Here is a 16,076-nt window from a genome sequence, read left to right on the forward strand (position 1 = left end):
TTACAAACATTATGAATATTCTCAATAAGAGAATCCTCATGCTACGAACTCTATGCAAGTCAACAATGTGGCATGGAGCCACTTACTCGATACTTTTTCTTGACAATATAGCTTTCTTAAAGGAGCATGCTTGCCATTTGCCCTGCTTAAAGGGAATAACATGGAAGAAGCATGCTCGCCGTTTGCCCTATTTGAATGGCATAACACGGGCATGCCTATGCCAAAGAATTGAGCAACCTTGCAATCAAAGGTGTCAAATGGCATGGCTTTAACCATTGCTAACAAATATTGCATCAGGTCCTGTGGAGTGATCTCTTTTGGCAACCACGCAAAGAAGATAAGTTTTAATGTCATAGGAACAATCCCAAGAGAACTCAATCATCTATATGATGGATCTTGAGCCCAAGACCTATTACTCAAGTGAGACCAACCACCACCCTTGGGAGGGAAGGGCTAGCTATATTGCATGAGATTATTGCAAAAGGGATGGAGGCAAACAGAAGGAGCTTGAACGATACGAGCGTGGGGGGGTAGGTAGAGTCTACAATCCAAGTAGAAACCAACCTTATGGTGCATTTGTCCTTGGTCGAGTTATTAAAATGCAAACCATCCAAAAAGACCAAACAAACCCTTCGAAAAGATGGCGTGGATCAAATTCGGCCAATTTTTTTTGAGGTAACTAAGTTTTATAGATCAAATACTATGATGTTTCTAGAGAATAGAGTGTCTTTATTTATGTTTTTTTTTGTCTCTAAGAATTGAGTCTTGGGCTTTTATGCATATACTTAAATGGAGCTTTCTATTTACTTCAATGGACAACGAGTGTCCACCCTTTGCCTCATACAAGACTACAAACAAATGACGATTCACAAAACTTTAGGTAAGAGCATTGCAAATAAAGCATATTATCAAAGATTTACAATCAAGCATTGGGTTGTCATCAAGAGGTGCATTGATTGATACCTAAGTCAAGTTGAAAGCTAAGCCATGGCTCTAAATTTGGTTTAGACATGCGTGTGGGTTTGTATATACCTTCTATGTTCTTGCTGCCATTAGATATTAGTGTCCACTCGTACCATTTAAAAGCTATAACTTCTTTCTATTCACAAGACTTTTAAGGTTCTTTAGGGACACATGTCTAACAATGGAAATTGAACTACCTTCACCTTTGGGGTACCAAGGCCTTTAGCAGGCCAAAAATTGCCCGGAAGTAACATAGCTCCTACTAGTGCCTTTGGCGGACTCTCTCTCTCTCTCTCTCTCTCTCTCTCTCTCATGCTCAGCGGCTTCTCTCAATTCTAGAGTTCAGCTTTCATTTCGCAGATTTTACATCGACAAGTGTAAAGGGCTACCCCTTCCGCCATATTATGTTAGTGTAGATAGTGTAGATGAGTTCGTATCAAAACTGACGTGATCACATATTCATGGAAACGTCCAAATGTCCCCAACAACAAATATTGCCTGTGCAGAGTCACTACTAATAAGCTACAAGGTGATCAATACATCGCATATGTGCATGCTGGCCGCTTGAACCTCGCTGCCCTAGCCTCTGCTTGCTGCGCCTGGTCTTGTTGTGACTGCTTGCTTGAAGTGGAGCTTCCATGGTTGTTTGACATTGTGTAATCGGCTGCGACCAACTGCCTGCCCGCTGAATTATATTGGCAGCCATTGTTTGGGTACCTCTCGGCCTCTCTTCCTCTTTGGGTCTCTCTCTCTCTCTCTCTCGTTCGTTCGTGTGCCATCTGTGGCACTCTGAATAGATGTATCTCGATTGCAGCCACCAGTGAATGCCTATAGAACTTCCATTTTTTTTTTCTCGTGTCATGTTCAGAGGAGTACAATTTGAGTTCTAATCGAAGTACTGTTGATTCACTCTGAACAGCGCTATCAGATGGAAGCAAGGGCACATGGCGCTTTGAGGGCGGTGCCATGGGAAAGTTGGCGACTCTGGAATGAAGTCGGGGAAGCTGTTTTTTCTTCCTCTCCTGACCGTGTCTCTGCAGCTCTCAACAAGGTATCTCTACCCGGCTCAATGTTTTTCTTGTCCAATCATTGATTCTGCTTTGTGAAAACCTCGAGTAATATTCCCACCCTTATGTACATATGGTAATTTTCTCACATTGCTCTCTCTCTTTTAAAACTGACAGTAGCTTTTGTAGAGGTCATCTCCTTGTTTTCTTTGGGAGAGGAGAGTCGATAATAGGGGACAAACTAGGTGTTGAGAGAGAGAGAGAGAGAGAGAGAGAGAGAGAGAGAGAGTTTTAACGTCGTAGGAAACTATACCAAGAGACCTTAAAGATCTAGCCGAGGAGGAGAGTTGAACTCAAGACCTGTTATTCAAGAGGGAAATGGCATAACCAATCCACCACACTTGGGTGATAGGAAGGTTATACCATTTTCCTCTTTTTATTAGCACACACACACACACACCCACACACACTCGAGAAGAAGAGAGTTTTAGCGTCATAGGAAACTAACCCAAGAGACCTTAAAGATCTAGCCGACGAGGAGAGTTGAACTAAGACCTGTTACTCAAGAGGGAAATGGCATATCCATGGTACGATAGAATTACCAAAGAGAAGGAAATAACCAATAGTGGATCTCCGTGTGGAAACACAACCTGCCCAATCAAAACCATTGGGACCAACAAGAATATCACCGCCCAAAAAAGTGAATACCATAGTCAATAGTACAGAGATCCACTTTCTTGGCCACATAGTGTCAAAGGATGGTGTCTGAATGGATTCCGCAAAGGTTGAAGCTATTAAGACATGGCCAGACTTAAAGACTGTGCACGATGTGCGAAGCTTCTTGGGATTGTTCTCATACCACAGAAGGTTTATCAAGAATTTTGCAGAGATAGCTTCCCTTCTTCACGCTTTGCAAAAGAAAGAGGTCACTTTCAGATGGACCCAAAAAGAGATTTCAACTTTCAGTCTCTTAAAGGAAAAGTTGACTTTAGATCGTGTGATTGTTTTACCACATCTTAGGAAGTCATTTGTGGTCCAGTGTGACGCGTGTGGCAATAGCATCGGAGCAATGCTAATGCAAGATGATCGGGTAGTAGCTTATGAGAGAAGAATCTTGCAAGGGCCAGAAAAGATTATACAAATCTATGAGAAAGAGTTTTTGGCCATCATTCATGCGCTCTCTAGCTGGAAGCACTACTTGTTAGGTGCTTATTTTGTTGTCCATAGAGATCATCAGACCTTGCGATACTTCTTGACAAGTCAAAGCTATCCGAAAGGCATATGCGATGGGCAAACATTCTTTCTATGTTCCACTTCCAGATTATGCATGTGGAAGGCAAGAAGAATGTTGTGGCTGATGCATTATCAAGAAAGCCACAAATTTCAGGTGTGTCAATTCCTTATCATCACGAGCTCGATGACATGAAGGAACATCATGCTACTGATGAAGATTTTGCAAGGATCTTTGAACAGTTGCAAGATGGGCAACGTCATGAGCACTACCTCCTCAAAGACGGTTTTATGATGATGCATGGGAGACTTTGTGTTACTAGGCCATTGCGACGTAAGGTCATGGTAGAAAGTCATGTCCAACCGTATGTAGGGCATCGTGGAATTTTGCATATAAAGGACAAGATCTTTGAGGCAGATTGATATGACAGATCGATATGTTGAGAACATGGATGAAATGTATAAGAAGATCAAGCTTGCCTTGGAGAGGACTTAGGCAAAGTAGAAAAGGTCTTCTGATTGTCACCGTTGTGAACTGCTGTTTTCACCTCGTGATTGGGTACTTTTACGGTTTGAAAAGGCAAGGTTAAGGAAGATGAAGGGCAAGCAAAGATTGTTTCCGAAGCTCAACATGCGTTACTATGGGTCTTTTCAAGAGCTTGATAAGATCAGCGATGTTGCTTATAGGCTGAAATTGCTTGACACTTGGAAGATCCATAATGGGTTTCATGTGAGTCTTCTAAGACCCTTTGTGGGTGATGTGCCAGAAGGTATGCCACAAGAGATCAGCTTGAAGTCAATGAACTTGATGAGATCTTGGTACCCGAGCAGGTTTTGGCACATAAAGAAAGAAAAGTTAAGGGACAAGTTTCAAGACGCTATTTGGTGAAGTTCAAGAACTATCCACCTATGGATGCAAAGTGGATGGAAGAGCATAAACTGTGAGAGTCACCAAATGTATTGCAGCTTTACCTTGAGGCCTTTGGGTTACAGCTTACGTACGCACCAACCCAACGTGTTCAAAGGAGGGGTAATGATGGAGGTAGCACATCAAATGTACATACGGATTCAGTGCAATAGAAGTGTGCATCGCTCTTCAAGTGTCAAAGGTATTATGCTCACTTCTATCATAGATGGAAATGACAAAAGTATGAAGGTCTCATTAAGTCATTTGTATCTATGTGTTATGACCTTTCTTGCGGGTACATGCGATGATAAAAGCGCGCTAACAAGACAAGATCATGAATGGCAAGTATATATGGCATGCAATTGAGGACGTTTGCGATTTCAAGAGGGGGGTATGTCACAAGGACGTGGCAAGTGCTAATTACTGTCACGAGGACGTGGCAATTGTTAACCTTAGTTGTTGGTTTCTTTCCGATGATTTTTATTTAATTTTTGGGACCCTCTTTTTATAGTCACAAATGGCTTGACATTGCATGGTCAGTGTGAAATGGCCGACGACCGAGAGTTTCGCCCGCACTTGGGAAGGGCAGGTCGCCACGAGATGGTCGGGCTAGTCGGCACTGGAATCTGAGGAGTAAAAGGGTGTCTAGGCTTAGTTCAAAGTCAATTAGGCCCCCTCACTACACTTAAAGTCGGTGGGTACTAGGAATTAACTCTAAAGAGACAAACTGGACACATGGCGGCTCTAGAGTGATTTGCCAGAAGCATCAGCAAGAGGGGGGGCGCCCAAATTGAGAGAGGAGGCTGATTTGCAACTCACTGTGACTTACAGTGTGTGGGTGAGTAGTGGGTGCAGGTGATCACAACTTTAATGGAAAGCTTGCCTTCTCCCTTGTCTCATGCAACGCGATGACTTGCTCTCGCGTATCTCTCTCCCCCCTTTGGCACATATGGTAATGCCCCACTAGATGGGCTACTCAGTTGACCATGTACAGTTCTGAGGGTTTATGCGCGCTTGCCAAGGCAAGAGCCTTCTGAACAGGAAACGAATTAGCTAATTGCTAATCCCGCACAAGTACGCACAGTTCCATCGCGAAGGATTGCGAAAACGAAGAGTTTTCTCGCGTAAAAACTCGTCTGTTTCGAAGTGGAACTGTTCCATTGCGTGCGGGAGCACCCGAGACACACGTAGGCTTGCTCACTCCGCTTGAAACGGTCCAAAACAGAGAATTACAGCTTGTTGTGTTTTTCTGCAGGTTTAGGGTTTCGCACCTAAACTGCAAGGAATCCCCAGGGGAGCCTCGAAAAGGCCTCGGGATGCGTGTACAGGGCTGTAGGCACCTAATAGTGGCAAAACAGAAAATTACAGCACGCTGATATTGACCTGCAGCTCACCGTAAATCTTCCAGAATGCGGGGTAAAACATCCTAGGCGTGTATTTTTGACCTACAGGGATTTTGTGCTGTTATGTTGGCGAAATTGGGTCAAAAACCTGCGATTACATCCATGGACAGGTCTGGACAGCTTGGTGGGAATTAGGTGAAAGTGATCGGATTGTTTCTTTGCACCAAGAATAACGAAATACCAAAAGGGGCGCCAATCTTTTGGGCCAACAGTTGTCGGCGTTTGCTTGGTAGCGCTCTAGCTTCCAGGCCGTGTGTGTTTGAAGTGTCAATTCCCGTTACAGGTTTTTTTTGCGAAGTTTCTTTGTGTCCTAAAGTCTAAAGTAAGGTTTTGGGTGAAAGCCAAAGTCTACTGCCCTACGGGCCGGTTTCAGGCTCCATATGGATTGTTTCATGGAATGTGCAGGTGAACCCAAGTTTCAGTGTCAATTGGGCCGCTTGCGTCAGGAGCTTCAGCAATGCCTTGTGGGTAGTGTGATTAATATTCGTATGCTTCAGGAGCATCATCTTGTGAGATCTGCATTAGGCGAAGTGGTCAGATTTTGTGTGGTAGTTATGAGACATTTTGGTCAGCTGCATTTGGGCTTGGAGGCATCCAAGAGGGGTATGTATGACTATTGTGGACTCATGGCAGCAGACCATTGTGGGCTGAGGTATTATTGTGCCAGGTAGGGCTCAATGGATTACTATGCAGGTCCAGGGTTGCCTCATGGGCTTCCTGAACATATATGTGCCCATTGTGGCAAATGCACGAGCAAAATTTTGGTCACATATTGTAGTCTCTTTGCCGCATGCAGAGGAGTGGTGTGTTGGGTAAGACTTCAACATGCTGGAGGACCCCTCAAACAGGATTGGAGGTAGTCATGCTACAGTGCACGGGGCTGAGTTGGCAGCTTGGGAGCGTCTATGTATGACCTTGAGGGTTTTCGATGTTTGGCAGCATACAGGCTTTGTGCGGTCCCCAGACAACTTGTCTTTCTCTCGCTCTGACTGCAGAGTAGGAGTGAATCTATCTCGGATAGATCACTTCTATGCCAGTGAGCACATCTGTGACATGGGTGGATGTGTTTGCATTCTGGCAGGGACTACTTTTTTCGACCATGCGCCAATGATTCTCACTGTGACAGACAGACGGAGGAGGGGGGCGTACAATGCTGCGCATCCCTGAGAGGGTCTTGCTAGATCCAGAGCTTAGAGAGCGGGTGGTGGCACTTTGGACTCGATAGTTTGGACATGCAAGACACCCCTGCTTGTAGAGTGGTCTTTGGACTCGTTGATGTCAGTTGATGTCACGTGACACATCCAACCCTATGTGTCCGTGGACAAGCTACAGCATGACCACGGTTCAGTTCAGTCAAGTCAGTCTAGAATAGGAAGTGATCTGGCACTTTTGTGAGCCTGTTCACAGAGCGTGCATGTCCAGACACTTAGAGTAGATGCATATCCTCTGGTTGCACACAGCATGATCATCAACATTACCATCAGAATCCATCCGGAGCATTTTCTAATGCACAGAACCTATCTTCCCTATTTTTGACATTTTTCACTTATTATTTTTAAGTGACTTTTGTTGGAAACTGGGTAGGGCAATTTTCATAAGCAAGTACATAAAGAAACCTTAGCGCTAGCATTTTTGGCAGAAGAGGCAGCAGGAGCTTCACTTCAACAGGCACCTTCTCAGCAGGACCCCCCCCCCCCCCCCCCCCCGGCAAGGCCTAGCGTTTTTGCAACACAACAACAAGGCTAGCGTTTTGCATTCACAGGACAGCCTTGGCGTTTTTGCATGGCAGATCAGCCCCGGCGACCACAAGACACAGAAGATCAGCCCTAGCGATAGCAGATTCCCCAGCGACAGAAAATCAGTCCTAGCGTTAGCAGTTTCCTCAGCAAAGACAGATTTCGGCCCCTAGCATTTTTGGTTTGCAGATCAACCTCAGTGTTTTTGCAGATCTTCGCGACACAATCAGCCCTAGACTCAGCGTTTTCAGTTTTCAGCAGTCAGTACATGCAGTAGAACCCCCGAACCTCGCAGAGCTCACCTTTACGCAACAGATCCTCGCTGCATGGTCAGATCAAGCGCAATTTGCAGAGTCAGCCCGGAAAAAGGCAGATTTCAGCATCTGCATTTTCAGTGTGTTGTCGTCGCATCGTTGTCATCGACATTGTCACCGACATAGAGTCAGGATTCGGCAGATAAAAGATTTGCAGATTTCAGCCCTTTGCGTTTTCAGATTTCAGCCCATCTCGTCGTCGTCCTCATCGTCGGCAAGTCCAAACATTGTAGAGATTTGTGCAATCAATAGAATAGACTTCTCTCACCCTCGAGAGAAGGGCCTTCGGAGGAGGGTTTGACAACTTTCCAGTGTCGTATTATTCTCTCTCTATCTCTCAGTCTCATGCACCTTCATTCACAGTGTTCACCACTTTGTTTGCGTTTCTTGCACTCTCTCACTAAAGGAACGGAAGGCTCTCCCTTCTGTAAGTAAAAGGAACCCTTGAGCATAGTTCGGAGCACTCATCTTGAGTAAAGTTCAACATTCACTTCGGCTGCACCTTACATTGGTATCAGAGCTTTGGCAGTGTTCTGTATCACTCAAGGAAAGAACCACATTTTTTTTTTTGCTTGTTGCGGTCGCTTGTAACCCAAGTCCTCTTGGGCGTGTTGATTCCTAATCGTGTTTTTGAAGAGTGACAGGAAACCCAAGAAAGAAGGGCTTGTCCAGCCTCCCCTTGTGCCTCTTTTCACTCATTGAGAGCGGACCGTGCACTTAGCGACCGGCCAATCGACGTGAGGTGGGAAAAAGCAACCTTGGTGTGAGCGCAAGGCCGCCAAGGGGTGCATCCACGGAAAAGAGCAGAACTCGAGTGAAGAGAAGATCCTTCTCTAACACAGATTGCAAGCTAAAGAAGAACCTCAAGAACTCAAGAACCCCAAGAACCAAGACCCCCAAGAACCCAAGTTCCTTGAGAACTTAAGAACCCAAGACCACAAGAATTCACAAGAACCCAAGACTTCAGTGGATGGTGATGACTCGAAGCGGAATGGATACTTCGCTTGGAGGTGGTGAGCATGGGAGTGGCGAAGAAGAGTTTTCCTCACCAGGAGGTTTTTCCGACCCTTCCCCATCTACGCCAAGGATTGCACTAACTCCTATGGAAGCTTTCGACAAGATGATGATGGATAGGAAGTTAGAAAGCGAAGCAAGAATGGCAAAAACTGATCGTAAGTACCAAGAAAGGATGGCAGCCATAGCGCATGAGCGCGACGAAAGAGAAGCAAAATTTGATTGTGAGAACAAAGCAAGAATGAAAGAGATGTTGCGACTCTTTTCTCAAGTTCAGGCACAGATGCAAGAGATTCAGGAAAAGGAGACTCTCTCAGTCTCTTCTTCTCCGACTCTCTCAGTCTCTTCTTCTCCAAAGCATGACACACAGGATTTGCATGATGCTAAGCATGATGAATTGCATGATAATGATGAACATGATAATTTGGATGATAAGGACAAGCATGATGATTTGCATGATGATCAAGATGTGATTTCTCACAAGCATGATGATTTGCATGAAGATGATGTGATTGTTCACAAGGATGATGTGTTAGTTGATACTTTCTCTAGTGAAGCTAATCTCATTGCAGATTCGATCGATCACAAAGAACCGATCTTGGCTTTCGAGTCGAGGTCCACAGATCCCCCACAAGAAGATTCGATAGATCCCAAAGAACCGATCTTGGCTCTCGAGCCTAGGTCCAAAGAACCCCCACAGGAAGTACTATGTGTTCGCATGATTAGTCAGCACGCATTGTTCGAGTGTTTCATTCGTGATATCTCCTGTATTTTAGTCAGCGTCTTTATGTGATCCCTTTCCAAAGGTATGCCATATTGTACGTTGAGCACGATTCACTCATGAATGAGCACGGATGTATGCGGATTTCTCATGAAAAGATGAAATGGTTGCATTCAAGGAATTTACATTCCATGTCTCTTCCTTGGCATGACACAATTTCCGAAAGAGCACAAGAAGGATCGAGCATCTAGCATCGGCATTTCCATTGTGTTTTACCAGAGTTGATTGATGTAGATCAGAAAGTCAAGATTCGACTCCATTGTTTGTGTGTGTTTGATGAACGGTTTGACACTCCGTCTATATTTTCATCTACATTGCATGCACAGTCTTTAGAGAAGACTAGAATTTTTCTAGTCGCTTTACATGGTGTAACAAACTGCTAACGTGTCAAAGCCTAAAGAATGGAGTCAACTTACAGATGTGCCCGAGGAGCCTAAACTGTCACAAAGTGATGACGTGGCTGCTCGAGAGCAGAAACCCTAACCCTATTTTCTGCCAAAAACCCTAATTGCTGAAACCCTAATTTTGGAAACCCTAACCCTAAAACTTCAGAAACCAGATGCTTTTGAGTTTGAAGGCTTTTCACTGTAAACTGCTTTTGGGGCCTAGGGCCTTTAAATATGAGGTTAGGGCTTATTCTCTGGCATGCTTCCTGGAGAAGGTGCAGAGTTTGGAGTACCGGCTTGTACTTTGATGATGCAATATAAAGAAATACCGAAAGGGGCGCCAAGGTTTGGGGCCAATACTCTCTGGGATGGAATTTCGCCACTCCGTGTCGCGTGTCGTCTCTCTCTCTTTCAATTCAGTTGTTATTCAAGTGCTAAAAGTCTGTTTCAGTTTGTTCTTTTCTATTGGCGCGTGGTGCCCGTCTTGTGACAGTGGTATCAGAGCATCAGGCGTGTGCTTTTCTGAAAGCATACCGGTCCTGCAAAGAGCAGACAGAGCCATTGGAAATTTATTCAGGTATCTTCGGCCTCCAACCTCGGCCTCCAACCCAGACTTATTGGAAATTTATTCGAGGTATCTTCGGCCTCCAACCTCGGCCTCCAACCCATACTTATTGGAAATTTATTCGAGGTATCTTCGGCCTCCAACCCAGACTTATTAGCCAATTTATTCGAGGTATCTTCGGCCTCCAACCCAGACTTATTAGGCACTCCCACCCTTACTTCATCGCGCATTAGGCGCGCTCCCGTCTTCACCGCTCATGTTTTACAGGGCATAAGCCAATTAAAATCACTTACAAGAGAAGGATCCAGATTTGTTTCAAGTCACTTTTTTTTTTCTCAGAAGTAGTGCTATGCAGATGTTGATGTCTATAGCTACCAAGGAGCATACTCCAAGTACTTGGCAAGCTTTCAAGAAAAATTTTGCCCGAAGTTATATGGTTTCTGACATCTTCCTTTGGAGTGCAACTTCTGGCAGAGTGGGGTGTCCTGAAATACTTGCCATGGAAACCCTAGCAGATTATAACTTGAAATTTCTCGACATCTCTTAGTAGATGTCTCTTTATGAGCAAATGACCTTGGAGGTCGAGTGCAATTGCTATCTTGGGACTACCATCGCCGTCAAAGAAACATTGTTTGTCCAAGAGCTGATGGACCATGTTGTGCTCGGCTACGATCTTATGGAAGAAACCAAACCCTAATTTTTGGTGCAGGTTTCAGGATGGAAAGTCGGTTGACTTTTCGAGCTCGACTGATGTTGAGATTGCTTTTTAAGTTTGAGGTCTGTTTGATCTTGTTTGGTGATCTTGATTGGAATTTGTTTGAAATGGATGCTATCTGTTTTGAACCTGTTTTGGTGCCGATTTGAATTGTTTGACTCTGGTTTGATACTGGTTTCAATGATTGGTGATTTTATTCCCGGGTGGAGAAGTGAGAAATACTGTTTTGGTATTGTTTGAACCTCGGAATGATGCAGGCCGATGCCTGGGAGCGTTTTGTTGTATGTTTGAAAACCTCGGAACGACGCAGGCCGATGCCTGGGGAGCGTTCCGTTGTATGCTAGAAAACCTCCAAACGACGCAAGCCAATGCCTGGGGAGCGTTTGGTTGTATGCTTGTAAAATAATTGTTGTTGTGACTCCCGGCCCGGACCTGGATGGTTATGCGGGAGGAGTATTAAGAAGTCTGAGCAGTGGTTACTCTCAGCACCTCCAAACGACGTAGGCTGCGGTCTGGGGGGCGTTTGGTTGTAAAAGGCCTCTATATCTCCCAGCTCGGACCTTTTTAGGTTATGCGGGAGGAGTGATGAGGAAGTCGTTGAATATCTCCCGGCCCGGACCTTGTTAGGTTATGCGGGAGGAGTGTTCATCGGCGGCTTTATGTTTCTATGTCTTGTAACATGCATATGTGAGCATTTGTGTTGCATTGTGATGTGCCAATTATTGAATATTCCTGATTGAATGAGATTGCCTAGGTATGTAGTTTTAGTGCATCGCCACCCGTGGATGATCAGTACGGTCTGGGTGTGATGGCTAATTTTACTACGCCGGAATATCAAGAGTCCTGATCTGGACGAAAGGAGAAGCTAACTCCTTGATATAAAGAGCAAACTGATTGTCCATCAGAATGTCCCTCGGAATTTTTTTTGAGCTAACTTGAGTTGTTTTGCAGATATGCTGTAATCGCGGACGATTACTCTCTTTCAAGAAGGGGAGATGTAATAAACTGCCGACATGTCAAAGCCTAAAGAATGGAGTCAACTTACAGATGTGCCCGAGGAGCCTAAACTGTCACAAAGTGATGACGTGGTTGCCCGAGAGCAGAAACCCTAACCCTAATTTTTGCCAAAAACCCTAACTGTTGAAACCCTAATTTTGGAAACCCTAACCCTATAACCTACAAACCCTAATTTTGAAAACCTAACCCTAAAACTGCAGAAACCCTACCCCTAACCCTAAGAGCAACAGGGAGGTTTTCGAAAATTGCGCTGGCTGATGACGTGGCAAGCTGTACGGATTTCCGTGATTTACGCTGACAGCTTTTTTGCTTTTGGACCATATGCTTTTGAGCTTAAAGGCTTTTCATTGTAAACTGCTTTTGGGGCCTAGGGCCTTTAAATATGAGGTTAGGGCTCATTCTCTGGCATGCTTCCTGGAGAAGGTGCAGAGTCTGGAGTACCGGCTTGTACTTTGATGATGCAATATAAAGAAATACCGAAAGGGGCGCCAAGGTTTGGGGCCAATACTCTCTGGGGTGGAATTTCGCCACTCCGTGTCGCGTGTCGTCTCTCTCTCTCTCTCTCTCTCGTTCAATTCAGTTGTTATTCAAGTGCTAAAAGTCTGTTTCAGTCTGTTCTTTTCTATTGGCACGTGGTGCCTGTCTTGTGACACATGGAATGGGTATGTTCATGTTTTTGTGTTGGAAGTGGTTTCAGGAATTTTCAGCCTCGGAGATTCTTGAAGAAGGTAGACGCATGACTATAGATGAAGTTGAAGCATTCAAGGAGCCACAGAAGCCTTTGTGTCGCTTTCGGCGCTGCCCAAAGAAGCAAGCATTGCAGACCTTTATGAAGTTCAAGTATCGCACGACCCACGCATCAGAGTGGGCCGACGAAGAGTCCTTTCCAGGATTCCAGACATTGTTGGCGATCTCCCTCGACGCCATACACTTTGGTACTAGTACCTCACTTTGAAAAGGAGGGGATGTCACGTGACAGATCAAACCCTATGTGTCTGTGGACAAGCTACAGCATGACCAGGGTGCAGTTCAATCAAGTCAGTCTAGAATAGGAAATGATCTTGCACTTTTGTGAGTTTGTTCGCAGACTGTGCATGTCTAGACACTTAGAGTAGATGCATATCCTCTGGTTGCACACAACATGATTATCAGCGTTACCATCAGAATCCATCAGGAGCATTTTTCAATGCACAGAACCTATTTTCCCTATTTTTGACATTTTTCACTTATTATTTTTAAGTGACTTTTGTTGGAAACTGGGTAGGGCAATTTTCATAAGCAAGTACATAAAGAAACCCTAGCGCTAGCATTTCTGGCAGAAGAGGCAGCATGAGCTTCGGTTCAACAGCTTCGGTTCAACAGGCACCTTCTCAGCAGGAATCCCCCCCTCCCCCCTCCTCCCCCCCCCCCGCCCCCCCAGCAAGGCCTAGCGTTTTTGCAACACAGCAACAAGGCTAGCGTTTTGCATCCACAAGACAACCTTGGCGTTTTTGCATGGCAGATCAACCCTGGCGACCACAAGACACAGCAGATCAGCCCTAGCGAAAGCAGATTCCCCAGCGACAGCAGATCAGCCCTAGCGTTAGCAGTTTCCTCAGCAAAGACAGATTTCGGCCCCTAGCATTTTTGGTTTGCAGATCAGCAGTACCCGTGGTGCTCTGATTTTGATCTACGTGCTCAAAATCAAAAGTGTGTGTAGGTGGGATATCCTCACTCGCCATGGTTCAACGTTTTTGCAGATCTTCAAGACGGAATCAGCCCTAGACTCAGCGTTTTCAGTTTTCAGCAGTTAGTACCTATAGTAGAACCCCCGAACCTCGGAGATCTCACCTTCCCGCAGCAGATCCTCGCCGCGCGGTCAGATCCAGCGCAGTTTGCAGATTCAGCCCGGAAAACGCAGATTTCAGCATCTGCATTTTCAGCGTGTTGTCGTCTTGTCATCGACATCGTCACCGACATAGAGTCAGAATTCAGCAGATAAAATATTTGCAGATTTCAGCCCTTTGCGTTTTCAGATTTCAGCCCATCTCATCGTCGTCCTCATCGTCGGCAAGTCCAAGCATTGTAGAGATTTGTGCAATCAATAGAATAGACTTCTCTCGCCATCGAGAGAAGGGCCTTCGGAGGAGGGTTTGACAACTTTCCAGTGTCATATTCTTCTCTCTCTATCTCTCAGTCTCATGCACCTTCATTCACAGTGTTCACCACTTTGTTTGCGTTTATTGCACTCTCTCACTAAAGGAACGGAAGGCTCTCCCTTTTGTAAGTAAAAGGAACCCTTGAGCACAGTTCGGAGCACTCATCTTGAGCAAAGTTCAACATTCACTTCCGCTGCACCTTACAGTTGAGCTTAGTCGCTTCTTCCTCCAGGAGTCTATAGCTTGCTTGGCTACAGCCAGGGAGGAGGAGAAGCGTCTCCGACGGGGCATTGTTTCCTTGCAGAGGATGCAGGAGCACCACGCAGACAGTCCGTGGTTCGAGGAGATGATGGAGTAGGCTCGACAGGAGTTGACTAGCATTGAGGAGTGGCGTCATGAGTTTGCCTTCCATCGGCAGGCATCTTAGTGGATCCAGGTGGGTGACAGTACTGGGGAGCTCTTTGAGACGGTGCCCCCCCCTGTGCGCACACTTGTGTCAGTCAGTTGAGGCGACGGGTCAGTTGCGTCAGAGTCTGAGGATATGCGTGCAGTTGCTATCAACTTCTATTGTGATTTGTTGAAAGGGCTAGGAGACCAATCTGCATAGGTGTGAGTAGGCTCTTGAGGTGTTTTGTTGTGCATCAAAAGCACTAATCAACGGGAGGAAGAGTGGCTTTTTGGCCTGGCAGTGCTCATACACCGGATTGGTCGTCAGGTGAGGACTTCATGTGGATTCCCCCAGGGTCTCCAGTACCTATCTGGGTTGTCAGGTTGGCTTGGGCTTGTCCCTTGAGCAACAGACTGCTCCCCTCCTCTTGTCCATTAGGAGGAAATTGCTTCACTGGAGTTCGACATGACTTTCTTTGGCAGGAAGAGTTGTAGTGGCCAACCAGGTGCTGTTGGCTACTATGTGGTACATCACGTCTTGCTGGATCTTCTTGAGCTCTTGTATCAGCCAGCTTGAGAGGTTGATCAGGAACTTTCTGTGATCAGGACGCGACACCCAGTGAGCCCGGGCAAAAGTGGCCTGACAGGTCTTCACCTTACCTTGTTCTCAGGGGGGCTTGGGGATCATCGACCCATCATAGCAGAGCAGAGCCCTCCTTGGGAAGTTTGTGGTCAGAGGACTGCTTCTAGGGGATGAGCCCTGGAAGGAGTTGTTGCTTCACCGGCTTCGAGCTCGAATGCCCCATGCGGGCGGCCCTTGGAGCCCTTCCATTAGGTGGATTTTCACAGAGATGCGCAGAGTTGGCTTGAGCATGAGGTTGGAGGATCGGTTTGTTGCGAGCGTGCTTAGGTCTTGGAAGCAATTGAGGAGTGGCTTGGAGCAGCATCAGGCTACTTGCACGGAGGAGTGCTTGTGTTTGGAACCCCATGTTTAGCACTCAGAGAGGCCACTTGGTTGGTAGTAGGCCTCATGTTTCTTGGGGTCCCATGGCAAGGGGTCCAGCTGCACTCTTGGCGACTGGCTTCAGTTTTGAGGATTGTCCGAGGAGGTTCAAAGCATCTAGCTACGAGGCATGAGGGGGGTGCAGAGCAAGGTAGTTTCAACTCGTACAGAACTTATCCATATCGTACGGATGTTCTGTACTGATCCATAACGTACGGAGCGATCCGTACGGTGCTTTAAAAAATAAATAAATTTGTTCGACCTTTTTGCGTGGCTGAGGGTTTCTCTTCAACTAGGCCTCAATTCGTAGACGTTTGAACACTAGGTGCAAACTCCAGAGACGGTTCACTGCAGAGATCTCTCTCTCGTGTTTGTCTTGCTGCTTGCAACAGAATCATCATGCCTAAGCCATGCAACCCGTATTGGAAGGAGCATACCAATGTCTTGCAGATACATGCAATGATAAAAGGGTGCCAACCACACTAAATCATCTGTGGCATGTATATCTGG

At 45.8% G+C, this 16,076-nt stretch overlaps 1 protein-coding gene across 3 annotated transcripts in view; it reads left to right on the forward strand.

Annotated features, from left to right (window-relative positions):
- The first annotated feature begins 1,393 nt into the window (after positions 1-1,393).
- The window catches only part of LOC147420610 (las1-like family protein), a 70,243-nt gene continuing 55,560 nt past the window's right edge, over positions 1,394-16,076 (forward strand). The window contains exons 1-2 of one of the 3 annotated variants that reach the window (XM_086504776.1): positions 1,394-1,704; positions 1,883-2,014. In XM_086504776.1, the coding sequence (XP_086360902.1) occupies positions 1,892-2,014 (123 nt within the window). In that variant the 5' untranslated portion in view covers positions 1,394-1,704; positions 1,883-1,891. The remainder of the gene's footprint in view (positions 1,705-1,882; positions 2,015-16,076) is intronic. The other 2 variants (XM_086504775.1, XM_086504777.1) reach the window with 2 other exon arrangements.

The sequence above is a fragment of the Adiantum capillus-veneris genome, chromosome 28, assembly GCF_014529385.1.
Source record: "Adiantum capillus-veneris isolate H3 chromosome 28, ASM1452938v2, whole genome shotgun sequence".
In the NCBI taxonomy this organism is placed as follows: Eukaryota; Viridiplantae; Streptophyta; class Polypodiopsida; order Polypodiales; family Pteridaceae; genus Adiantum; species Adiantum capillus-veneris.